The 27,355-nt window shown below is 43.0% G+C and overlaps 1 protein-coding gene across 13 annotated transcripts in view; it reads left to right on the top strand.

Annotated features, from left to right (window-relative positions):
• Positions 1-27,355, top strand: part of RSU1 (Ras suppressor protein 1) — a 190,241-nt gene that overhangs the window by 3,833 nt on the left and 159,053 nt on the right. For 10 of the 13 annotated variants that reach the window (XR_005595240.1, XR_005595241.1, XR_005595243.1 and 7 more), the window contains exon 3: positions 22,582-22,632. The exons of the other annotated variants lie outside the window; for them this stretch is intronic. Coding sequence is in view for 6 of the 10 variants with exons in the window: in XM_039528007.1 (XP_039383941.1) it covers positions 22,582-22,632 (51 nt within the window). In the remaining 4 variants the exon portion in view is untranslated. The remainder of the gene's footprint in view (positions 1-22,581; positions 22,633-27,355) is intronic. 13 annotated transcript variants of the gene reach the window in all.

A 27,355-nucleotide genomic window follows, 5' to 3' on the forward strand; every position in this document is an offset into this window, starting at 1 on the left:
TACTGTATTGTAGATGCTTATTACAGTGGTGGAAGGTAACTGGTATATCTCCAATTATTACCTATCTCCTAGAACTGGAAGGTACCTCGAAAGGTCATCGAGTCCAGCCCCCTGCTTTCACTAGCAGGACCAATTTTTGCCCGAGATCCCTAAGTGGCCTCCTCAAGGATTGAACTCACAACCCTGGGTTTAGCAGGCCAATGCTTAAACCGCTGAGCTATCCCTCCCCCCATCTTGAAGAGATGCATTTACTACAGCAACGGTTCTTCCGTTGCTGTAGTAAATGCATCTCTTCAAGATGCAGTAGCTAGGTTGATGGAAGAATTCTTCCATCGATTTAGCAGTGGCTACCCTGAGGCTTAGGTTGGCTTAACTTTGTCTCACGGGGTGAAGTTTTTCATAGCCCTGAGCTATGTTAAGCTGACTTAAGTTTGTGGTGTAGTCTAGCCTTACATGCTTTTAAAATCCTCAAATACTTGAATCATGCTGGAGGCTGTGTGAACAATAACGTGTGATTACTTGGTCTATACACGTGTGTATGAAATCATACAGAAAATAAGATGAAACAAAAGAGGGTCAAGCTATTACACTAGAAGAGGAAAAAGGACAGAGGTTCTGTTCCAAATAATACATAATTCTCTAGAATTGAGAGGCACTGTCTGGCCTAGATCTGTGTAAATAAATTATAAAATAGTTTCTCTTTTATATGCTGACATATGCCAGCTAAAGAGCTGGAAACTTTGATTTTTCATATCTGACAGACAAAATAAATTTAATATTTCAGTACTAATGCAATCTGATTACCCATTGGGATAAGATATTCCCCTTAACTTCAGTTCTTCAAAAAAATTAAACCAATATGGAACTGTGTTAAACTTAAATTCTTAAATCACTTAACACACAACTGTGGTATCCATAGACTTTGTCTCCTAAGCTGCTACACTATTTGTGTGACTTACTGCAGTTTTATGCATCTCATACTCATATATACAGGAGACCAGTTACATTCTTTCTCTTACATGTGTTGTAGCTCACACTCATGTTTGGACAAAATAAGAAGAAAAAATTCCATCTAGGAGACCAATCTTGATCCCATGGACTGCAGACAAACGTGAAATCTGTGTAATTCCGTGTGGTAGCTATCCATGGCAGCATGTTGTGCCAATGGGCAGGCATATGGAGCTTTAATCAAATTATACTGTAGATAACTTTATACATTAACTGTATACTCTTGATAAGGTTTTTTTTTTGCTTTCTTGGGCTCGGAAATCTAAGTGCATTTATTAATCTAGTATAAAATCTTTCTTTACAAATTTACACTGAAAATGCATAATACCTTACAAGTATCATGGATGAGACCAAAACAGGCCTAAAATGCAATTGTTAGCATTTATTAAATTAGACCTTTAATAAAGGTTCCAGTTGTGCTTGGGAACAGGAACGCTTATCTGCCCCAAGAAATGAATACCAGGAATTTGATTTTTCTCATGGAAACATGAGATAAAATCTAAGGATTAGAGAAGTGAAAAAAGATTGTGATCCACTCAGACCTTTTCTTAATTTTCTCTTACAATGTTTTATCAAAATCAAAGATAAATTTAGTAATAGTTCCAGTTTGAAGCAAAGGAACCTGAAGTAACTAAAGTTCTGTTGAGGATTCAAGATCTGTACTCTGAGACAAACTCTAAACTTGAGTGTTAATTATCTCATACAATATAGCAGTGGTGCCCAACCTTTTCCAGGTGGTGGGCACCGGACGACGAGCCACCGAGGACCGTGGCTGGCGGACAAGCATCCACCGAAATTCTGCCGAGAAGCGGCAACGTCAAGAGGTGTCGCTGCCAAAAATCAGCGGCATTTCGGCGGTGACGCCTCTTGGTGGTGATGCCGCTTTTCAGCAGCATTTCAGCAGATGCTTGTCCGCCGGCCAGTACGTGGGCGCACATAGATGCCCTGGCAGGTGCCATTGCGCCCGCAGGCACCGCGTTGGGACCACTGCAGTAGAGCCTCAGAGTTAACATCTTTGGAATGGAGATTGTTTGTTTGTAACTCTAACTCTGAACAAAATATTATGGTTGTACTTTCAAATGTTTACAACTGAACATTAATACAACTTACTATGCAGAAGAAAAATGCTGGGTTTTTTTGTAGTTTACTTTTAACACAGTTCTGTATTCGATTAGCATGTGGTGTGTTTTTTGTTTTGTTTTTTGGTCTCTGCTGCTGCCTGATTGTGTACTTCCTGTTCCAGATGAGGTCTGTGGTTGACTGGTCAGTTTGTAATTCTGGTGTTCGTAACTCTGAGGTTATAGTGTAATTAATTACACTATGATGGAACAGGAACTCTTTTTCACAATGTGATATTATGCAGAGAGTGCTCTTTTCTGAGTTCTCTGTAGATAATGTAATGGTTCATGCAATCAAAAACCATCATAACTTAAATTTCCTTGACATTAAGTAATTTAAAGAATACTTGCTTTTGGCAAAAATAGTTTAACATATTAAAACTCAGGATTTTTAATTAATACATGGTAATTATTTTCTTACCACAAAATTTGTTTTCTTGGGTGCTGACACAACAGTAAGGATAGACTTCAAAGTTAGTTTTTTCAGGTGACCTGTGTACTAGCAAATACTACCATCAAGATGACAGAATGGGTGCTGAAGCATGATAGCGGAGTAGTAATCTGCCTAAGTATTGGCTGGGAACTGCAGCCAATGGGAGATGAGGGGGTGGTGCCTGTGGGCAGAGGCAGTGTGCAGAGCTGCATGTCGCATCCCTGCCTAGGAGCAGCTGGGATAGACCACTGCGTGTGGGGAGCCACTCGAAGTGAGCACCCCCCAAATCTGGCATCCTGCACCCCAGCCCCCTGCCGGCCCCATGCCAACCAGACTATAAACTGGAATTGCAATGAAGATCAGAAATGCTGGTTTATAGTGCTTTCTGGTTGGTGAAGTGCCAGATAAAACAGTTTTTACTGTAACTTGTTTTACTCTTAAATGTTAATTTCTGCCAGTTACAATGCTGCTGCATGCTATTAAGGTTCTCTTATTTTGTTCATGTTATATCTTCTCACAGGGAGTTCACATAGTTGCTTTGGCATAGTTGTCCTGTCTAGTGTAGTATAGTGACAGATTAAAATTGAATGGCATTGTCATGTTATAACGATAAGGTATCTTTCAAGGGTCACTGAGAATCTTTGGCACTGTAGTGGCATTCTTATAATGCCAACGATGTCTTCCTTAGTTACTTCCTTCATGTTGGTGGTATTCAGACCAGCAATATTTTATCTTGGCTCCACACAGCTCTGTGTGGAGTTTGCCTGTTAATTTCCCATTTTTTTTTTTTTAAAGGAAAGGAACTTTTTCTTCAGAGTTAGCTGTTAACTGTTATCTAAAATAACCTGCTGTGTGAAACTAAGAATGAAGGGGAAAAGAAGTCTAGAGGGGTGGAATAAAAAATTGACTTTTCAGGATATCTGGAACTGAGGCATAATGGGCATAGCTTCAGTATGCCTTTCCTGCCCCTTATGTCAAGAATACCTCATCTGTTGATTGGGTGGGATTTCTTCCATACGGCCTTCAGCAATGACTCTGCTTTTGATTTTAAGTTCCTACCTTATGAACTTTTCACTTCTTCTTGTGGCCTTAGGATCCTAGCACAATATAAATGTTAATATTTTCCAGAGCTCCATAGCAGAGCGTTCTCTCTCCTTTGCATTAGCCCCCTCTCTCTTGTACGGCTGTAACTTAAAAAAGAGGTTTCATTGTGTTTAGATGCTGAACCGTAGCTCTTCCCCTTGGATGTTTGCAATTACAGTAGGCTCTTCAGTGGCAGAAATAACTGCAGTTTTATGAATCACTAGAGGTGCACATCTGAGATAACAGCAAAGCTTAGTTTAAAGAGATTTTAAATGTACAAAATTCAGTCTTCAGTGTATATCTGGCCTATGACATCTGAACATTTAAGTAATAAGTAACAGGGTAACCATCAGAGCCCCCCGCAAAAAATCCCTTCTGCTGTAGGTATCAAACTTCAACAAGTAAAGGAAGAACCATGACTTTCTCATCAGCAATCTAGTGAAATAAAACCTAGATAGTGTTTTAAGTTCCTGTGGTTGAGTGGATGGGGAGTTACTGAGGGAAAATAAAATTGAAAGAGTGTATTTTGTAGTTAGTTCTGAATGCTGTGAGGTCCATGGCTGCTTGAAGTGAGTCCAGTGATGCAGCTCAGCTACTGTGACAAATTTGTCTCTCAAACTTGTCTGTTGATTGATGGTTTGATAGTTCCAGTGGAACATAGCTGTCAACCAGACGTTGTAGTCAAGGAAGAAGCAGTGATCTCTCAGGTGGATTGGGACAATCACAAGAGCTTAGAATCATAGAGGTGTAGGACTGGAAGGGACTTCGAGAGGTCTTCTACTGCAGTTCCCTGCACTCAAGGCAGGACTAAGTGTTCTGTAGAGCATACTTGACAGGTGTTTGTCTAACTTGCTTTTAAACTTCCAGTGATGGAGATTTTACAGCCTCCTTAGGCAATTTATTCCAATGCTTTCACTACCTTGACAGGAAGTTTTTCCTAATGTCCAACCTAAACGTCCCTTTCTGCAATTTAACCCCATTGCTTCTTGTCCTATCCTCAGAGGTTAACACAAACAATTTTTCACCCTCCTCCACAATAAACAGAGAAATGGCTGCTCATCATATAGTCTCTTGGAAACAGGATAGGAGAACTTGGTGATAATGGTATCAAGAGGGCCAGGAGAGTGAGCATGGGTGTAGTTCTTGTGTCTATGGACCGGAGCAGACCATCCACCAGAGCAATAAACGATGCCTCTGCACCTTGTCCTGGCCTTTGAAAGCTGACTAAGGTCTAGAGTAGTGTAAGCTGAAAGGTAGCATTGGGGTTATTTGCTAGCTTGCTTTGAAAAGAGAGGAGTGATAATTGGTCACTTAGGCTTACAAGAAGAGCAATTTGGAAAAATAGCTCCTTTCCGATGTCATAATATTTCCTGAATGCTGTTATGCTGTCTAGAGTTGTGTCTGCATATCAAAAGACCCTAGCTAGAGAAGTGAACACGCACAATTTGATAGGGTTGTCGTGTTAGAACTCTTCATTCTCAATTTCTTGACTCTTATGTAATTAAAATCTCAATCTTAGTATGGAAATAACAGCTTTTTGGTATTTATTTTCCTTGGCCTAAAAGGAAAAGCAAATGTTCCTCAAAGAAAAGGCACTGGTTTAATGCCGTGCTTGAACCTTAGGCAGTAAGTAGAAAGATTTCTCTTCACCTCTGGGATGAAAACAAGGAGAAATGTCAGCCCAAAAGATACTTTAAGAATCCAGTAAGCAAGACAACTAAGGGTGTAGAAAACTAATTGAGACTTCAACCAGTGGTAGTCCTACTTTGGTGCTATAATTGTTTACTACTACTGGAGGCTGCTAGAGACTGCAGTCAGCATTGGGAACCCATAGCACCAGCATTGTGCTAGGTGCTATATGAACACATAGGAAGATACTCTTCTCGGAGAGGTTGTGATTTTAAGATGAAACACAAGTGTGTGACACATGCTAAGATGGAGGAGGAAGAAGAGGATAATAGTAATAATTTTATGTGGTTAGAGGCCAACTATATGCTTGATTGTTCCGAACCATCCTGTTGGCCTTGAACAAGTCACATAGGGTATGTCTATACTGCAGTGAGGGGGTGTGTGATTGCAGTATGCTGGCACATACCTAAGCTAGCTTTAACCTGGGAGGGGTGGGTACCATAGCAGAATATCTGCAGCAGTACAGTCTTCATCAGGGGCTGTACAAGCCCACCTGACACCTTGGGCAGCTATCCCATACTGAAATCCATGCTGCCATAGCGTAACTGCGATTGGTACATGAGCTAGCTAGACCCAAATGGATAAACAAGCACCTCAAACTGCTTACTGAGAAAGCAGAAAGCCTACAAGGAGTAGAGGAAGGGATGGATCAGCAAGGAGAGCTACCTCAAGAAAGCGTAGGGGAAGAGTGAGAACTGCCAAAAGCCAAGCAGAGTTAGACCTTGCAAAGAAAATTGCAACCAATAGTAAAAGGCTCTTTAGATGTATATCTAAAAAGAAAACAAGGAAAGAAGTGGTAATGCTGAGCACTGAAGATGGGGTGGAGATGAAAGATAATCTAGTTGTGATCCAACAGCTAAATGAATGCTTTGCCTTAGTTTTTAAGAAGGGTAATGAAGAATTGTGGGCAATGGCAGGGTGGCTAATGGGAACAAGGATACGGAAGGAGAAATTACCACATCTGAGGTAGAAGTCAAACTCAGACAGCGTAATTAAATCGGCGGGCCTGCATAATCTCCCTCAAGAATATTAAAGGAATTGGTATATGAAATTGCAAGCCCAATAGCCTTTTTAATGAATCTGTAAACTCAGAGTTTGTACCGTATGACTGGAGAATTGCAAATATAATACCTCTATTTTAAAAAGGGGATGGGGGGGGAGTGATCTGGGAAACAGGCCCATTAGTTTGACCTCTTTTTTTATTTTATTTATTTATTTATTTATTTTATGCAAGGTTCTAGAACAAATTTTGAGTGGTTAATGAGAGAGAGTAGAATACCAGAGTTACGAACTGACCAGTCAACCACACACGTCATTTGGAACCAGAAGTATGCAATCAGGCCACAGCAGGATTAATACAAGAATTGAAAGGTAAGGAACTCATTAAAGGAGACTACAAATGGATCATGCTGAAAGGTGACCTGTCAGGCTGGATGAAGTTACTAGTGGAGTTCCTCTAAAGGAGGGGATGATAGGATGAGATGGCCTACAATGACACATGGCCCATCTGCAACTGCTATATCTCCAGGGGCCAGAGATGGGACACTAATGGAGGAGGGCTTTGGGTTACTACAGAGAATTTTTTCCCAGGTGGTGAGTCTTGCCCATGTGCTCAGGGTCTAACTGACCACCATGTGTGGGGTCAGGAAGGAATTTTCCTTGAGGTCAGATTGACAGAGACCCTGTGTTGTTGGTTTTTTTCCCCCCTCCCCCCCTATTCCTCTGCACTGTGGGCACGGATCACTTGCTGGTTTGAGCTAGAGTAAATAGTGGATTTCTCTGTAACTTGAAATCTAACTCCAGATTTGAGAGCTTCAGTAACTCAGCCAGAGGTTATGGGCCTATTACAGGAGTGCGTGGGTAAGGTTCTGTGGTTTGTGCTGTACAAGTCAGACTAGATGATCATGATGGTCCCTTTGGACTTTAAAGTCTGAGACCGAGATTAAAGCTAGTTTAGGTGTGTCTTTGTGTGCTGCAGTCGCACCTCTGGCTGCAGTGTGGACATGCCACCAGTTCAGCAGTTTCCAAACTGTGGGTTGCAAGTGTGTGAAGGATGCCATTTTGCTCCACACAGCGTGACCTTGGATGTACAGGGCATGCAAGGTCACGCTGCATGGCAGATGCCATTTTGCTCTTCAAAATGGCATCCTCCACATAGCATGACCTTGCACGCACCATACATATGAGGTTGCGTTGTGCAGAGGATGCCATTTCGCTCTTTCAAATGGCATCCTCAATGCTGTCTGGGAGGAATTAAAATGGGGCAGTACCAGCAAAAAGTTTGAGAACCCCTGCCTTTGTCCCTTATCCTCTACATTTACTTTCCAAATGTGTACTTATCATGCTTCATTTATCACAGCAAGTAAGATTAAGCATATGCATATGGATGCAGGATTGGGGCCTTAATTCTTTGTGCCTCCGTTTCCATTTGTGAAATGGAGGAAATACCAAATGTCTGATTATACAGTCCTCGGGGCAGAGATCATCTCTCACAATGTTTGTGCATTAACTAGTACAATGGGTCCTCTAGGTGCCACTGGCATACAAATAATTGTTAAAATATTTTTTAGTTGCTGATTTCTTGTAGACCTCACAAGAAGCATTTGGGTATCATACTAGTTCTTTTCTGTGTATTAAATGACCACCTTGAGTAATCCAAAATATATCAGAACATTATTTCATTCTGTTTTTGTCACTTTAAAACATTTCTACTTTTAAATCAGTGCCTATAATTATTCCAGCATCTGGACAAAAAAGTTCTGCCTCCATTACCACCTCTTATGCTGGCGTTTAAGTTAATAACCGTCATAGGCGCCGACTCCGTGGGTGGTCCAGGGCTGGAGCACCCACGGGGGAAAAAATGGTGAGTGCTCAGCCCACCAATTCCTTCTGCCCGCCGGCAGGCCCCGCAGATCAGTGCCTCCCGCTTCTTCCCTGCGCCTCCCGCCCGCCACAATCCACTGAGGAGGAGGACGCGGAGGAGCGAGAACGCGGTGCGCTGGCAGGTGGGGACAGAACTGGGTGGGAAGAGGCGGAGTGGGGGTGGAAAGGGGGGATGGGGCCTTGGAGGAAGGGGCAGAGCCCGTGTTCGAGCACCCCCTGGCACTTTGAAAAAAGCCAACGCCTGTGATAATAGTGGTCCTGTGTCCAGCATTAGTAGTAATAAAATTGTTTATACACTCTCAACTTTTGTGATTAATAGTCAAAAGATAGCATTGCAAAAGACCTGTTGAGTCATCTGGTCCCTCCCCCTTCCAGTATAGGATTGTTCTCTAGGATGTACTTTTCGAGTGTTTTTTGTGTAGACTGCTTTTCAGATGACTCATGATGAGGCATGTGTTTTTTTTCCCCATACATCAACAGCCATTAGTACTTTAATACAATGTGACTTGACATTCATTCAAAACAGACAGCAGTTGAGTAAACTGCTTGTTGTCTATATTGGTTATGAACCTCTGGTGTAAAGCTACCAGAACTGTATGCAAAAGTAGCTAGGCACAATGGAAGGAGAGGCCAGGCATAACCTAATTAGGCAGCATTAACTTCAGCCCTCCATCTGCATTTTAATTTACCCATTTTGATGGATTTAATATAAAGAAAAATAAGAATAGTACAAGATCCCTGTTACAGTGAAGTTTTTAAAACACCACAACCGAGAGCTTAATTTTATCTTCTGGTAAGTGCACTTGTAAGATGCATGTTCTGTAACTTTGCTAGAAGCAGATGTAGAGAACCTCACTCTCTATTAACACATGAACAAAAAATACTGCCATTAATGGGGTATTTGCAATTCCACTCTGAATTGAGAGCAGCGGTAACAGCTCCATAGTTAAGATGGCCACTAACTTACTATTGTAAATCCAACTTTTTATCCTTCCCCCAACTCTCATTTTCCCCCAAAGAAACCAGTTTCCCTGAAATTTCCTGAACCACATTTCATCCCTAGGTAGAATTTTCTGAGGGTTGACCATCCTCTTTCTCTCTCCCTGCCCCTGCCCCATGTCTCCAGAATGACTTGAATTCCAATTATATTGTGTCTCTTGCTAGGGCATGTCAGGTGTGTTTTGGGGTTTAACTGTGTGCACGTGTGTGCTAAATAGATGTATATACAGTATATTATATACACATCTTTTTTAAAAATAACTTTACACTAAGATTAGCAGGAAAGTTCTATCTAGAGACTTATTAGAGAGGGACTGTAAAGAGTAGGCTTTGGAATGCTGGGGGAAGGGACCTGGAGTGAAAGAGTAAGTGGGTTTTTGTTTGTTTTTAATATTTTTTTATTATAACTTATTTTTCCAAATACAAATATACCAAATTGATCATAATACACAAAGTAAATTGGCTTTGGATAAAGGGAGGGAAGGGGAAGTGACACATCTATCTTCAGGGTCTACGTTAATCATAGACCTCTTAAAAAGTCAGCCCAAATTGCTTTGAATGGTTTGGGCATTCCATTTTTGTGGAATGTCAGCTGTTCATTAGCTGCAAGGTCAGTCATCACTGAGTCAGGCATCAATATTTGGTGGGGATCGACTTTTCCATTTTAGCAGGATTAATTCTTTTAGTGACCAAAGCTCTACGTTGGAACCATGCTGCCTTGTTACCAGGTAATCTTCAGGTATCAGGAATAGATCCAAGACCTACCTCATACCAGCAATTTTTGATACAGGGGCTCTCCCAAAACATATGAGCTAAAGTGGCACCAAGGGATTTAGATTTCCAACAGCGGGCAGCATTTGAGGCCCGTCACCATTAGCCTATGTGGGAAATAACAAGCATGCTAGGTCTTATCCAGCCCAGTAGCAGGGTTAGGAAGTTCACAGGACTAGACCAGAAAGCAAAGGGTTATTGGAAAGAGTAGCCCTCATAGTTGCAGAGAAAAGCTTGAAAATGTGACTCCTAGAGATTCTAAAACCAGAAGGCAAACTTAAAAAAAAAAAAAGAGATTTGGCTTAAAAGTCTGTGAAATCTTCAGATTCATGCATGAGGGTGCATGAAAGGCAATTATGGCTGGGCCTGGGGAGGTCTGAAAAGTGAAGGCGGAGTTTTTTATCCACACCAAAAACTTAAATGCATCACACTTTCTAAGTATTAAATGTTAAGGTCAAGATTGTGAAAACCAGGAAACTAAGACTTGCTAAAGCCAAATTTAGACTTCTAAATAAGAGGCCTGATTTTTTCAAAGATGCTAGGTTGGTGTATAGGCTCCTCACATGCAGTCCTCTGGTCTGATGGTCTTAAGGCCTACTGAAGCAGGGCTCTCCTCCCACAGGTAGAGGGGTGTGTGTGTGTGTGTGTGGGCGGGGGGGGGGGGGGGGGCGTGTTGGGCTAGATAGTGTCTCACTTCTAGGTTAGTGGTTTAAATCCAGACTAAGATTAACAGAACCGAAAGCTGCCATCTTTTGACCTCTGGTCACTGTTCTATATGTAGGGCCCTACCAAATTTATGGTCCATTTTGATCAATTTCATGGTCAGAGGATTTTAAATTTCATGATTTCAGCTATTTAAATCTAAAATTTCATGGTGGTGTAATTGTAGGGGGTCCTGACGCAAAAAGGATTTTTGGGTGGTTGCAAGGTTATGGGGGCGAGGGGAGGGCTGCAGTACTGTTACCCTTACTTCTGCGCTGCTGCTGGAGAGTGGCGGCTGCTGGCTGGGATCCCAACTCTGAAGGCAGCACAGAAGTAAGGGTGGCATGTATTGCAGTCCTTACTTTTGCGCTGCCTTCAGAGTTGGGATCCTGGCCAGCAGCAGCGCAGCAGTAAGCCCAGCTCTGAAGGCAACACACAAGTAATGGTGGCAATACTGTGACACCCTCTCACCCCCAAATAACTGTGACCCTCTTGCAACTCCTTTTTGGATCAGGGCCCTCCAATTTGAGAAGCGCTGATGTCCCCAATGAAATCTGTATAGCAGAGGATAAAAGCACACAAGACCAGATTTCACGGGAGGAGACCAGATTCCACAGTCCGTGACGGGTTTTTCATGGCTGTGAATTTTGTAGGGCCATATCTATATGGAATGACTTTCTAGTGGACAAGTATACACACTGCAGAACTGCAGTCACTGCAGTATAGAGCCTTACTGGTAGACTGAGCCTGGAAAGGACTGCTCCCGCTGATAGAGCTGATTGCCAAATGATCAGGGTTGAGTCATTGGTGGGGGAGTGTTTGTGGAGAAGCTGATGGCAAGAGTATACCTGCTTTGTGAATATAGGACTTCAGTCTCCCTTTGTGGCTGGTAATCAGGCACCTTTCAAGTAGTGAGCTGACTATACATCAAACATGAAGACTTTTTCCTTTTCAGCACACCTGATACCTTGGAATAGAATGATAAAAGTTAAGAAATTAGGCATGAGAAGTATGCACAAGTGACCACCTTCAATGAAATCTATAAACGGGTATTGGTGGTTTCATTCTGGGATGTCTCAACCTAGGAATGTGTTCACTAGATTTTAGTGAAATAGCAATTTCAGTTTTAAAATAAAAAGAAGCAAAAGTTGAAATACACCTCTACCTTGATATAATGCGACCCGATATAAGGCAGTAAAGCAGTGCTCCGGGGGCAGGGCTGCACACTCCGGTGGATCAAAGCAAGTTCGATATAATGCAGTTTCACCTATAACACGGTAAGATTTTTTTTGGCTCTCGAGGACAGTGATATATCGGGGTAGAGGTGTATTGTGATTTTTATTTTTATATGAAATGCTTTCCATTCTAAAATTTGAATATTATCACATTCAGAACAAAATGGGGGGGGTTTGTTTTAAAAAAAAAAAAAAAATTAAAAAAAAATTCTTCCTTTCCGTGGAAAAAAAAGTACTTAAACCAAGACTTTTTGAAAAACGAATAAAGTGCTAAATTTTTAGTGTTCTGGGTTTCTGTACTTAGTTTTCATTGTATTGTACAGCTACTTTGAAAATACAGTTTAAGTGATGTCAATGTGTTGTCTGGCTTTAGAATACTTTAAAAACGAAGCTAGAATGCCATCTTGTGGCTCTGGTAGCTTGATGTTCCTAGAATATTTACAAAGGCATGGACTGCTTCAGAAGGTACATGAAGGACACAGCAGAGGGAGTTTTTGTGGCAGTATGAAGTTTTCTCTGACCTTTTATTTTCAGATGTCTTAATATATTTTCAGCCTGATGCAATATTTTCTGAATTGGTCAGGGCCTTGATCTTTCGTTTATTAAAGATAATTTCAGGCAGAGGTTGAATAGATGCATGAAGTATGTGGTTAGCTTTCTTCATATTAGTAGAGTGGGTGAATGAAATGGCATCAGCTGCCCCTACTCTCTGTCAGAACCCATTTCAGGGACTGTTGCACCAGATGTTTCTGCCACTGTGTTGCAAAGCCTTAGAACTAGCTTGTCCCAGTTTTTAAAGGAGCGTGCTCTGGAATGATCCTCTTCCTCATGTGATAGGAAAAACTGCATCTTATTGTAATTCATTAAATGTTAGTTTTAAAAGGCTTGTCATAATATTAAGTTGTTAAATATTAGCCATTCTGTACAGTGAGGCTGTGTATGATGGCTAATGCTCTTGTTTGCCCTTCCCCCACACCAGTTATCTGATCCTAATAGGTTATGCAAAAGCAATTGCTATGAATTTCTTTGCCCTCCTGTTCTTAGTGAATTGCTGAAGAGAGATTTGTTTTAAGGATGTACTGGTCTCTTTGGAATAATTTGGGGTGAGTGTCCTGTGTTTTCTTCTCCTTTTCTTCCTGCCTCTCTTCAACTTAACCATTTCATGGGCTTGGGAGGAACTATTGCATGTCCAGGCCTTAGAAATGAAATTTTCATGGTGCTGTTTTTAAACTCCCCGTTCCTTTCTCTGGTTGGTTCCAGGGTTTGAAAATTCAACTTGGCAGAAATAAGCTTTCACGGTTTGGGGCCATCATCTTATACAAAATCAGGTTCATATTAGTGGTGACCCTCCACACTTTTAGCCTTTATACTTAAGATAATTTTCCAGACATGAACACATGTAAACCTATGCAGTACTGTGCTTCTAAAGATATACCTCCAGTTCTAGTGTACATATAAATTCCAGCTTGAGGAGACATAGCCACACTAGCTCTGAGGCCAAGTCTATATTACATCACTACATCAGCACAGCTGCACCAATGCAGCTGCAGCGCTGTAGCTCATCAGGTGAAGACAAGTTATGCCAACGGAAGAGCATCTCCCACCGACAAAGCGCCGATGTGGACAGTGCTTAGGTTGCTGTAACTTGCGTCGCTTGCGCGTGGCAGGGGTCTCTTTCACACCCCTGAGGGTATGTCTACACTCCAAAATTAGGTCAAATTTATAGAAGTCGTTCTTTAGAAATACTCTAAGTGCATTAAGTCGGTGGACTGTGTCCACAGTACAGAGGCTAGCATCAACTTCTGGAGCATTGCACTATAGGTAGCTATCCCACAGTTCTCGCCGCCCATTGGAATTCTGGGTTGAGATCCCAATGCCTGATGGGGCAAAAACAGTGTCGTGGGTGGTTCTGGGTACACGGAGTCAAAGCACAGGGTTGGGGTACTGGTGAGCTGCATGCCATTCTAGGCGGTACAGCCATCATAGAAGCAGCATGTTTGGGGCTGTGACCCGGAGCAGCCGTTTGCCTCTCTGGTTTTTTGGTAGGCTTGCCTGAGCTCTTTAATTTTTCACATGGCACTGCCACGAGTCCCTGTTTATAGCCTCTGTCCTTCATGCCCTTGGAGACTTTTTCAAATGTTTTGGCATTTCATTTACTGGAATGGAGTTCAGCTAGCACGGATTTGTCTCTCCATACAGCGATCAGATCCCGTACCTCCCATTCGGTCCATGCTAGAGCTCTTTTGCAATTCTGGAACTCCGTGGTCACCTGTGTTGATGAGCTCACCACGCTGGCCAAACAGGAAATGAAATTCAAAAGTTCGTGGGACTTTTCCTGCCTACCTGGCCAGTGCATCTGAGTTCAGAGCGCTGTCCAGAGCGGTCACAATGGAACACTCTGGGATAGCTCCCGGAGGCCAATACTGTCGAATTGCATCCACACTCTACCCCAAATTCAACCTGGCAAGGCCGATTTCAGCGCTAATTTGTTGGAGGTGGAGTAAAGAAATCAATTTAAAGAGTCCTTTAAGTTGGGGGGGAAAAAAGGGCTTCGTCGTGTGGACGGGTCCAAGGTTAAATCGAGGTAACGCTGCTAAATTTGACCTAAAATGATAGGGCTTGGCTACACTCAAAACTTCAAAGCGCTACCATGGGAGCGCTTTGAAGTGCGAGTGCAGTTGCGGCGCCAGCGCTGGGAGAAAGCTCTCCCAGCAGTGCACGTACTCCACCTCCCTGTGGGGATTAGCGTACAGCACTGGGAGCGTGGCTCCCAGCGCTGGGGCACTGTTTACACTGGTGCTTTACAGCGCTGTAACTTGCTGCGCTCAGGGGGGTGTTTTGTCACACCCCCGAGCGAGAAAGTTGCAGAGCTGTAAAGCGCCAGTGTAGCCAAGCCCATAGTATAGACCAGGCCTGAGTGATGTAAGTGACATCGACTTAAATGGTATTGTAGACCAACTCTGAGTGAGCTAGCGCACTAAGATACCAGTGTAGCTCTGGTGATGGGAGGAGCTAGCTTTCCTATGATCCACTTTGACCAGTGGTTTTCAACCAGGGGTATGTGTACTCTTGGGGTACGCAGAGGTCTTCTAGGTGGTATGTCAATTTATTTAGATACAGTATTTGCATAGTTTTACAACAGGCTACAGAAATAGAATCAACGTGGAGAAAAATGTAATTGTTGCTCTTGCTTCACTGCCTCCCAGAATGATATGCCTCACAAGTGAAAAAGAGGCTCAACAATCACACTGAAATGCAAGTACAATATTTATATTCCAATTGATTTATTTTATAACTAAATGGTAACAAGGAGAAAGTAAACAATTTTTCAGTAATAGAGCTGTGACACATTTGTATTTTTGTTTGATTTTTGTAAACAAGTAGTTTTTAAGTGAAGTGAAAGTTGGTGTGTGCAGGACAAATCAGATTCCTGAAAGGGGTACTGTAGTCCGCAAAGGTTGAGAACCACTGACTTACACCATAAGCATGTACTCAGGTTGACTAGCCCTTCCTGCCACTCATGCTCGTACAGATACACCCAGGCTAGCTCTCATCATGTGTATCTCCATGAGCAGGAATTTATTTCCCTTTGTATTGTAAACATACCCTAATCTGTAGACAACTCCAGTGCTGCTGCTCATGGCTTTCCTAAGCTGCAGCATTCTGAAAACTGACTAGTACTGTACGTTTTCATTGCTGCTCCTCATAACGCTCTAGGTGAGGTTTTGAGGCAATAGAAGAACAGACAGGAATCAGGCTAATTTCATAGCTTTCTCAAGTAACGGCACTATGAGCAGCATCAGGCACTGGAGCTATCCACTCTGCAGATTTCATGACTGTATGAATGTACAGCAGACAGTTGTTCTGCAGTGACATGGTTAAGGGAGGGACAGAATATTGGAGATTCAACCTCATAGTTACGAGGAGGCTCTGGGATGGGAAGAGGGATTGGTCCTTTTTTCCCAGCAGCCAGAATAGCAATGGGTGGAATGAGCACTGTTCAAATTTACTAGAAACCTGTTAGCCAGAGCCTGATACAAAAGACTGGAGCAAAGTCCAGGAACAGTGCTTAAGATTTTAGCACCCTTTCTTTTCTCCTCAGCTAAGGAGAAGGGATGTGTCAGTAGCCTTTTTCAAGCTGCACTTTGGTGAGGAGGATAATTCTTAAACAGTTGGGTTTCTGGTAAATTTCTTTCAAATCTTGCAAGTGTGTTGGTGTGACGAATGTGTATAAAGAGGTGGGAATGGGGTTAAGAATAGGGGTTGGAGGAAAAGATTTCTAAGGATAAACTAGAAAAGAGAAGTACAGTATGGGGAAAGATGGGGCAAGGAAAGACAAAGTATGAGGAAGTTGGTAGACAATAAAACGTAGATAAAGAAATAGAGAATAGAAAGGGGCAAAGAAGAAAAGACTGAAAATAAATGAAGTCTGGTCTACACTACAAAGTGAGGTCAACGTAAGTTGTGTTGTGTCAACTTATTTGTGCTTGTGTCTGCACTCAAATGTCTTCTAGTGCTGTAAAAGTCCCATTATGGTGACACAGTAATTCTGCTTTCTCAAATGGCGTTGACCCATGTGGCTGATGCAGTGCAAATGTAGACACTGTTACCTATGTTGACCTTAGCAGTCCTCCAGCAGCTGTCCCACAGTGCCCAACAGCGGCTGCTCTTGTCACAGTTATGAACTCCGCTACCCAAGGGTCACAGAAGCCAGCCATCCTGCCCAATGCCCCTGCATATTTTTGAAATGCCTTTTCCTGATTGCCCAGTTTGGTGGGCACACCCAACAGTTCTCCCTTGTGTGGAACTGCCCAACTGACCATGCCAACTAGACACGTACCTGGAGTAGACTGGAGATACTGGATCTCTTGGGCCTGTGAGGAGAAGAGGTTGTTCAGCTGCAGCTATGGGCTAGTCATAGAAATAGGGACATCTGTGAAAAGATTACACAGAGGATGCAGGTGAGGAGTAGAACAGGAATTTGCAACAGTGCTATGTGAAGGCAAAGCAGGAGAAATACCACAAGGTCAGGGAGGACAACAGTTGATCTGGTGTCAAGACCATTCTTACAATTAGCTGCATGCCATACTTGGCAGAGACCATACCAGCACCTCACTGTGAATGCCTCAGTGGAACCAAGCACAGACCTCTGCTGTGAACAGTGAGGAGGAGGAACACCTGTGGAGATGGCTAGCTATGCCACAAGCCAGGATCTGTTTGAGAGTCCGTCACAGTCTAGCCAGTCCTGCCAACCGAGCATGGATGAGCCTGATGAAAGGAAAGGAATCTCAGGTAAGTGTGTGCATGCATTCTTCCTTAAATGGGGTAAACGTGAAGATGGCACACAACTCAACTCCAACTCAACATCCAGTTAGCAGGAAATGGATGTCCACACTGTTGTTACTCCCATGAGAAAGGGGTAGAGGTACATCAGAGGTAGCTGTCTGCTTTTCATTCCCCTTTGGGGTTAGGTGAGGGGAGAGCATGTGGAACAGTTTATGTACATAGGGATGTCCTTTACGTCCTCTGGAGAGATCTTGATGAAACTTCCATGGAGGTACTCTGCAATTCTCTCCTGAAGGTTTCTAGGGATGGCTAATCTTATTTTTTTCCTCCGCAGTAGGACACTTTGCCATCCATTCTGTGATAACTTTGGCAGTCACCATTGCAGGAAACAGGCTGGTGGCATATGGGATTGATGGCTTTAGGATGCTAGCAGCAGCTGTGCTTTTTGTACCTTTGTGACCCTTGAGTGAGACACCAGCTAAAATCACAACTGCCTATGGAAAAACGTCAGCACTTGGTGCTATGGCTTTATACTTGTAACCATGGAAACAGGGCCAAAATTTTATTATTTTACATGACCAAACAATTCCCTCCTCATTTTGTCACCTTGCTCCCTGGTGAGCCATACTCACCAGGGCTGCAGTTGGAGAACTGTGCTGTGCAGAGGCACTCCAAAGCTGAAGTGTCAGTAAGCGTGTCTTATTTAAACTCCTATGGGAATAAGGGAAGAGAGTTCTGAAACTGATCTTTGGGCTTCCTTTGTGACTGTAAATGCAACGATACATTTGTCTGTTTTATCTGTTGCTTCTGCAATTGCAGCCTTGATAAGAAAGACGCTAACTAGAGGGGGCATAGTCAAGATCCTGCAAGCCAGGGATGCATCAGACTATGAAGAGAGGGCCGGGGGAGGGGTAGAGAGTGGGTGAATATAGGAGGCAGCCTGGAAAAAAGTCCCAGCAAGAAAAGGAGAGGGACATACACCAGGAGATAGTGGGGCTTCTGAGGCAGCAAACACAAGTGCTGCAGATCTGTGTTGATCAAGCATTTGACTACTGGACCTCTTGCCTTTGCAGTCAATGGAGATCTCCATTGCAGCATCTCTACACCCTCCAACATTCCACAGAGCCTCTTGGGCTGCATCCCTACCACTCCTCACTGAGGGGACAGTAAGGAAACCTTCAGCATCACATATACTGACCGGAGAGCCACGACTGGTGTATGTTTGGCAGAAATGGACATGAATGTTTTCTGATGTTCTAATTCTAAAATCCTGTTCTGTTAATTTATTGTTTGCAATGGCTGTTTTTTAATTACACACTGTTTTTACACTATTTTTGGTATGTAACTTATTTTTTTGGCAATAGTCCATCTTTTGACTTAACACATGCTACCATTCCCTAGCGTTACTCAAAGCACATATTATTTGTAGTGGAACATGACAACAGAACTCATTGATTTCGTTAGAAACAGTGTTAGAATTATAAATGTACAATAAGCACTGCATAATTGACAGAATCATTAAGTCAGTGTGATTTTCATAAATGTACACCAAATGTTACACAATTCCTAGCAGCCCCCAATACTTCAGGACTGCATTAATCACCATCCAGTGCAGCACCCTACAGTAGTTGACTGTTTTAAAGTGCTCTTTCAAGGCCTCTCCCAGCTGCATAGCTCTGTGTTGAGCTATTCTGATAGCCCTTGTTTCTGGCTGTTCAGTCAGCAGACAGCTGCTCCACCTCTGCTGTCCCACCCTGCAGCAACTCTTTCCCCCTTTGCCACAGAGTTAGGATGCAGAACACAGAAGGGAGCTATAACCACTGGGATATTTTTCTCACTGAGATCCAGTCTTGTGACTAAACACCGCCAGCACCCCTTCAATCTGTTGGAAGCACATTTAGCTGTCATTCAGCACTTGAAGAGTCAACTACCAGCTCAGTCAAGGTGGCCAGGATATGGCTTGCTTAATTTTTTTAGCATGTGCAGTCGTCTAGCCAAGCGATGACATCTTCAGTGGCATGATGCAATTCTTCTAGGCCACCGCCGAACCTAGTCAGCAGGCATTCATTGACGGTGTGCGTCATAGTCTGTGTTGTGCCACAGTTGCACAAAGGGCTGTCATGAAGGCCCCAGCGATACTGGTTGGCTGCACAGAGACCTTGCCCGGTCTGGAACTTGTTCAACAGGGACCATTGGCAACAGAGCAGGTCAAAACGAGGTGGCAAATTGTGAGGTCGGCAACAAGGGATTGGTTGGAGATTATAACAGGTATCCATTCCTCTCACCAGAGTGTTTCTGCCCTAACATCCTGGCATGGCGGATGAGACCATAATGGGCGACGTGATGGCAAACGTGCAGCTGTTGGCTTAAAAAAGTAATTGTGCAGCGGCAGGCTTGAGTTGGCGTGTGCTTTCTCCAGTAACTGCCAGTGGCAACCTCTCATCTGATAGGAAGAGGAGCAATATTGCTCAGAACTGGAAGCCATCGGAATGGAGTCGGACTCAGGGTGCTGGAGATGATACGCGTGGCAGCCTGTAACTGCGTATCCATCAGTTTGGTGTGTGACGATCGACTCCAAACTGCTGGGCAGTACTCACCACTGAATGCAAGGTGGCAAGAGCTGACATTCGTAAAGTTGGAGCATGAGCACCCCAGGACAAACCTGCCAGTTTGCTAAGAAGATTGTTGCTTGTCTTAACTTTAGCTGCTGTCTTCTTCAGGTGGACATGGTAGTTCTGTGTGCGGTTTAAGGTCACACCTGGGTAGACCTGTTCTACTTCATGCTTCACCTTCTGGCCATTAAGATATGGCTTAATGTGCCAGATGGGTAGGCTGAGTCCCGCAGGCTCGCTATTGACATTTCAGCATTGCAAGTGGTAATTTTGCTAGTTGGAGGGAAAAAATGCAACTTCCTGTACAGTCCTGTGTTCTTAAAGATGCGAGTGTCACGCTCTCTCTGACCAGCTGACGATGTTGGTGAAGCATCCCCTGTGATCCACCAATCCTTGCATAACCATAGAAAAGTAGGTCCTTTCTGTTGATGTACTCAGCGTAGTATAATATGGCTGCCGTCAATTCCCTCACCACACGTTAGGATCTCCATAGCTGCAAATCAATTCAGTGTCCTGCACATTGCCTTGAGTCACAGTCCTGCACAGCAGGATACAATTAATGTCCCTGTACGCTTCTATGACAGCAGCCCTCACTGTTGATATTTCAACTCCAAAATAATTTCCCACTGACTGGTAGCAATCTGTTGCTGCAAGCTTCTACAATGTGATCACCACTTGCTTCTCAGCTGTCAATGTAGCTGTCATTCTGATGTCTGCTCTGCAGGGCTGGCATGAGCTCAGCACACAGATCCAGGAATTGTGACCTTTTTGCATCTGAAAGTTCTGCAGCCACTGCTCATCCCAAACCTGCATTATGATGCAGTCTCACCAGTCTGTTCGTTTCTTGGGCCCAGAATCAGTGCTGTACCACTGGCAGCTTCTTTGTGCAAGCTACCAACAACCTTGAACTGCTTTTTGCTGTGTCCCTTAACAGTCTGTCCTTAAAGAAATTGTCATGTTCCCCCATTGTTGCAGTACTTCCTGCACTCTGCAAATATCGAATGATTGTTTGCGGTGTTCATGACAATAGCACAGAGCTGTGTGGGCTCCATGCTCCTGTAAGAAATGGCAGACAGTGACAAGTGCCATGTGGTTTTGTGGGATTTTAAAAACAGGCATGAAAATTATGTGGATGATATTATGTGATGGAGAGAGTTGCATAATGGGAACTTGACTCCTTGCTCCAGCTTTCCTTCATAACTTGTATGTGCCCCATAACAGATTGCCTTTTGGGAATTTTCACATTGCACTGGAGGGTTGGGCGTGGTCCTCTGAGAAACGTACCCATAGTTAAGGCTACAATTTTGGCACAGGTATTTTTTTAAGTCATGAACAGGACATAAACAATAAATCATGAATTTGCTGAAGTCCAAGCCCTGCTGCCTGGAGCTGAATTACTGGAATTTTCAAAAAGTCAGATCTTGTAAAATCACAGAATCTATGACCTCCATGACAGATTAGTAGCCTTACTCGTAGTACACCGCACCTTGCGTCGACACAAGCACTCCTGGTGAGTATGTGCAGCACCGAAGTGAGCACCAAGTACGTGCATATGCATGGGTAACATACTAACCGTGTCATACTTACGTTGACCAAAGTTGATAGTATAGATGTAGCCTCAGTAAAATATACACATGATCTCTTATAGGAAAAAGAGGAAAGAAATCCAAAAGGAAAAAAGTATAATAAAAATGAGCTGCAGAAAGTTCAGTAAAAAGATATTTTCAAAAACTGACAATAAGTTGCATTCTGCTATCCAGCAAGCAATAACTGTTTTAGTCCCTTGGAATTGTAAAGGTATAAATGCCTCTCGGATTTTCTCATGAGGGATTTAAAGTGCACTGGGTTGGGATTATGTAGAACAACGTGGGATTCCTGTGTAAAGGGTACTACACTGACTGTCGCCATTCTCCTCTGCCAGTTGCCTCTACTGGGTAAAGAATAATCTTGTTGAAGAACAAAGTTCCGCTCGCCTTTGGTATGTAGCACAATACTAATAACTGACTACAAGAAATTCATCTGCTGTCTTTTTTTGTTCAGACTCCTTGGTATACAAAGTTTACTATGGGACTAGGTTCTACCTTATTGTCCTCCTGACACAAAGTAAAAGAAGAATTTGCTATATTAATGTAATCTTCTTGTAAAAAAACGTTGAAAATTTCAGTTAGCTCTTTAGAGATGTTGCAGAGAGAGAACCCACTTTTTTAAAAAAAATAGTATTGTCTTGTCTGAGCTTTTAATTTCAAGTTATAAAATGGTGGTGTTGCATAATTCTACTGGCGGTCCTGTGAAGTGTGCTATATTTGGAAATGTCACTTATTTACCTGTTTGTACTTTTCATTGTTTCTTTCTGAAAATCTGTGTGTAAAAAAAAAAAAATCTCAAAACATTGAGAACAAAGCAGGCCACATTCTTTCTTCAGATTATCTTTTTAGTGAAATGGTGCTCATGTGAAGGCAGATCCATACTGTAATGTGTGGGTGGGGAGGGCTGCAGGAGGAGGAAGAGAGATGTTCTGGCGTCTTAATACTGTAATTGTAATTGGGTTAGTATGGGAATCATACAGGTTCAGACCTATGAAAGCACGGAGGAATTGGCGTGTGTTGCTCAGTTTAACCTCTGCCAGTGTATGTAAATGTCCATCTCCTAGATGAGGAAAGTTTCTCTTTTTTTTTTTTTTTTGGTTTGGCTGGCAGAAACTGAACTTGCATTTGCGTTACTTTAGTTCATTCACTTATGGTCTGTCTTCTGCTCTCTTACAGTCACTTTGTCCCACATCACACAGCTGGTTCTCAGTCACAACAAGCTCACAAGTAAGTACATTTCTTGGTGGCTAACACTATTTTCTAGTTGATAGAAGCCTCATTGCTACCAATTGAACAACATTCAAAAGTTGCCATTGGTTGTTCCATTATATTATTTATTTAGCCTCAATTAGGCTATGCTGCTTAGAGATGGTGGCAAGGCTCTTGTCCTAAATAGATCATCTAAATAGTTGCAGTACAGGAAATGGATGAAGAATGTAATTTAGCAGTGATGTTCAGCAGGTCTCCTTTGTTTTTTGTATTTTTGTTTTTCATTCTCCATTTCTGAGGATAAAATCTTTAACTGTGATCTTATTTCCAATCCATTCATTTAAAATTTCTTCTTCTTCTGCCCTGTCTGTACGCTTCCTACATCTCCAGAAGTCCTTTTTTTGTAAAGTATATTTGCTTTGTTTGATTAAATGTGAAATACTACAGTGACCATGCATGTGCAGTGTTAAATATCTTTGTTAACTTCTGTTGATTTTGTGTGGGTTTTAAAACAAGGAATGAATTAAAGTCTAAGTTTGTCAATGTATAAAGACCTGCAGTGTTGCAAACTTTTGAGGGAAGGTACTGCATCTTTGTGTCTGTACAGAAACCTAGCACAATCAGGGTCTCGATCCTTTGGATGTTTCAGTCAAATAAGTAGTAAATCAGTACTGCAGTAGCAGGGGCAGCTCTAGACATTTTGCCACCCCAAGCAGGGCAGCATGCCGTGGGAGGCGCTCTGCTGGTCGCTGGTCCCGCGGCTCCGGTGGACCTCCCGCAGGCGTGCCTGCGGAGGGTTCGCTGTTCCCACGGCTCCGGCGGGACCAGCGGACCCTCCGCAGGCACGCCTGCGGAAGGTCCACCGGAGCCGCCTGCCGCCCTCCTGGCGACCGGCAGAGCGCACCCTGCGGCATGCCGCCCCAAGCATGTGCTTGGCATGCTGGGGTCTAGAGCCGCCCCTGTGCAGTAGGGTTCAAGTGACAGAAAAATCATGATAGTAACTTAGCCGTCTTAAACATGCATTTTCCTGTCATGGGTGGGAATGTCAGACTATTTCAGGGGTCATTGTAGGTAGAGGAGAGCGTTGTGTGTAGAAGGAAAGCCGCAGGACCCCAGACTCACCCCGCACTCACACCCCACAAGTGTTCTGCCTTATCTACAGTTAAAATTAGGTGGCTGCTCGGAAGTCACTCTACTTCCATGCTGTTGTGACCCCCGATGTGACTTGCTCTGGGAGCAGCTCACGTGTACAAGAGTGCAGGTTCAGATGGCATTTTGCCAGTCCAATCTAGTTTTCTTTACTCCTTTGGTACTCAGCTGGGCCTTCTGAAGGCACTATTGTGCATCCCTCCCGCTCCCAGGTATGTGCACTCTATGGAGTGTGGGGATGGGGAATTCAAAGCTGCTGTGTGGTGGAGGAAGGTGGAGTCCACGGAAATAGAGTGGATGGAAAAACACAACTGCCAGGGAAGGAGGACAAGAGAGAGAAACTGGATGGGAGGGGGGAAAAAAGGGGAGATGGTTACTGTGTTCACACTTGAATGGGGGATGAAGTGCTGTGTCAGTCTGTTGCAAGGGGGTGCTTTAGCATAGTGGTTCTCAACCAGGGGTATGCCAAAGTCTTCCAGGGGGAACATCAACTCATCTAGATATTTGCCTAGTTTTACAGCAGGCTACATAAAAAGCACTAGCAAAGTCAGTACAAACTAAAATTTTGTACAGACAAAATAAGAAACTAAGCAATTTTTTAGTAATAGTGCACTGTGACACTTATCTTATTTTTGTCTGATTTTGTAAGCAAGTAGTTTTTAAGTGAAGTGAAACTTGGGGTACAGAAGATTAATCAGACTCCTGAAAGGGGTACAATAGTCTGGAAAGGTTGAGAGCCACTGCTCTAGCAAAAAGAGGCTGAAATCACTGTCACAAACCCTTTAAATTGTCTAGCTCGTTGAATTTCAGGAAAGTCTAAATTCTTCAAAAATCTCTTAAGGGTTATGTTTTTAATACCTAGGATTTGCCTAAAGGAAAGTGTGGTGTGTGGGGTTTTTTTATAGATGAAAAGGGGATTATGAGTTAAGGGCTGTGAGGATGATGTAATCAGTTGTGTGTTTATTGTAGCATGTAAAGGATAAACATATTTTGAATGAGTACAGTTACATTGTATTTTTAAGATGTGGCATTAAGTGGTGTAAAGGAATAGCTGTGAACATGGGTGCCAATAGGCAAGTGTATAATTGCTCTAAATTTTTAGTGGGACATTTTGCTCATAGCTAGTATATTAGGAGAATCACAGAAACTTGAGTCTTGGTCATATCTTGTCCTCCATATCTTCCTGCTTCTTTTATCCCTCTTCTTGTGTTTCCCACCTGGAGCCCAAGGAGATCTCAATATTCTTATATATCCCTTGACCAGAGATTTCATGCCCACTGACATGTGAAGACAACAAAGGATCTTTCCTCAGACCCCTGTTTCAAGAAAGGCACCATGCCTCACAGTGGAATTTTCCCTTTATGCCATAGATAGCCGATGAGTAAGGGTGTGAGTTTGTCACGGGGGTCATGGAAGTCACGGATTCCATGACTTCTGCAGTAGCCAGTGCACCTGGCTCAGGGGCAGCTCAGGCAGTCCTTGCACCAGCCGCTGCTGGGGCAGTCTCGAGCCCCCGTCGCGCCCCCCCCCCATCCAGCAGTAGAGTTTGGGTATCAGAGGGGCACTGGATGGGGGCCTCCCCGGAAGCGGCAACATCCCCCTCGCTCAGCTACTAGGCGGAGGCGTGGCTAGACAGGTCTGCGGGCTGCCTCCGCCCAGAGCGCTGGCTTCGCAGCTCCCATTGACCTAAAGATATCAATAAAATGGGGTAAAAGGAGTAGATTGTCTTCTACCAACTCCGACTTTTAAATCAAAGGGTTGTATGAATATTAAGGGATGAGTGTCCATTCTTCCATTTAAGGGATGCTGTTGACCTGTTAGACCCTAAAATGTTTCTTATAGGAAAGTAAAGGCCAAGAATCTTCCCCAGCGGGGTACAACTAATATTCTCCGATGTTGGAAGTTACCACTCTTTTTTAAAAAGAAAAATAAATGTTGAGTTGAAATAGTGTCTCCCTTTAAAAAAGGCCAAATTTCAAATTCGTTTTTTTTGTATCTGACACCCTTGACCTAATCCTTTAAGCAATATAATTAATTGTCTTAGTAGATTGTTCTTAAAATGACTTGGGAAAACAGTGGCAATGACACTTGATGTGTTCCACTAAGGTCATATTAGCATCTTTTACTAGTTTTCTGTCATATAAATGAATGTACTTGCTTCTGTTTTTCTACTGTCTGTAGTAAATATGTCCATTTGATAGCGTAAATATGTATAAAAGGTAAGAGGATGTGCATATCCTTATGCAACCAGTATCTTATTTTGCCAGTCAACACTACTAAAATTAAGCAAAGCTTCATTAAGGTCTGATAATGCCATTAAATCCCATTACACTGATTACACTGCTCTGAATATTTTTACTCTCAGCAAGTTTCCCTCTTGCACTGTTAACTTCTTAGTGTGCCATTCACATTGCTAGTAAGTTTGTATTTATCTTCCTATAAATCTTTCTTTATCAGAGGTATGCAAATCTACATCTTATTGATTGAATAGCATTGGTTGCTTGGTTGAATCATTTAGGGCTTGTCTGCATGGCCAATTAAAGTGTAATAAGCCGGGGGGTGAATGCACAGCGCACTAGCGTGCTGTGCACTAACTGGCTGGACCCTGCTACTGCACGCTAGAAGTTCTAATAACCAGTAGAGGTCTATGCAGCCCTTAAGTGCATGGCAGGCTAGTGTGCTGTTCATTCACACCCTGGCTTGCCGCGCACTAACTGGCTGTGTAGACATTCCTCAGTAAATGTACACTGATTTGGAACAATTGCCATTCCAGTTTCAACTTGCCTTGCCACAATCTTTAGTAGAAGGGGAGAAAAAGGAGGTATCTGGCCCTCCTCTGGCTATAGGTCTGTTGGGCCAAATGCCTTTCAGGTGTAACTCATGCCTTCATTGGTGTTACACTAGTGATTCATTTAGCTAACTTTGTTATAACATGTGAAAACACTGATGTAAAACAGACCTTGTTTCTACTGTATTGTCCTTTTTGTTTCTAGCCATAAACCTTGTCCCTTACTGTACAATATTCACTTTAATTAGGTGTCTAGTCCACTAACCCTGTACAATTTGACTTATCCAGACTTCTGCTTGAAACTGTTCTAAGGCTGTCTGTAAATGTTCACTAATAAGTGAAACTGAGAAGCAGGTTTAAAACCTGGGCATGACTCTAGATATAGTTTCAAGGGAAATAACCTGAGCTAGTTGGTTAATGTTTCTTCTATCTGGTAATCCTGTAAATGAGGAGAGTCAAAACTCTGGTAACCCTGTAAAGATCACAAGTGTTGTCGTCATAGTATCTCTAAAAGCTACTTGGAAGAGACCAGTGCCAGCAGCAGTTCAGTCAGTGCTCTCCCACGTAAATTGATCATGCAGTGCAGATGTACCACATGGGTACTCCATGCTTGTGATGCATTCTGCTCCATTAAGTGCCCAGCAGCCTAGAACAACATGAAGCTTCTGCAGGGCAGTGGAGTTCTGTTCCAAAGGAAAGCTTGAATATTTGCGTCTAGGAGTTTCTGATCAAAGCAGGATTATAGTTGAAGAGATTGGAAATTAACCTAAATTCACACCTCCATAGCAGCTCTGAGACGGCATG

Source organism: Mauremys reevesii, linkage group 2, assembly GCF_016161935.1.
Source record: "Mauremys reevesii isolate NIE-2019 linkage group 2, ASM1616193v1, whole genome shotgun sequence".
Taxonomy (NCBI): Eukaryota; Metazoa; Chordata; order Testudines; family Geoemydidae; genus Mauremys; species Mauremys reevesii.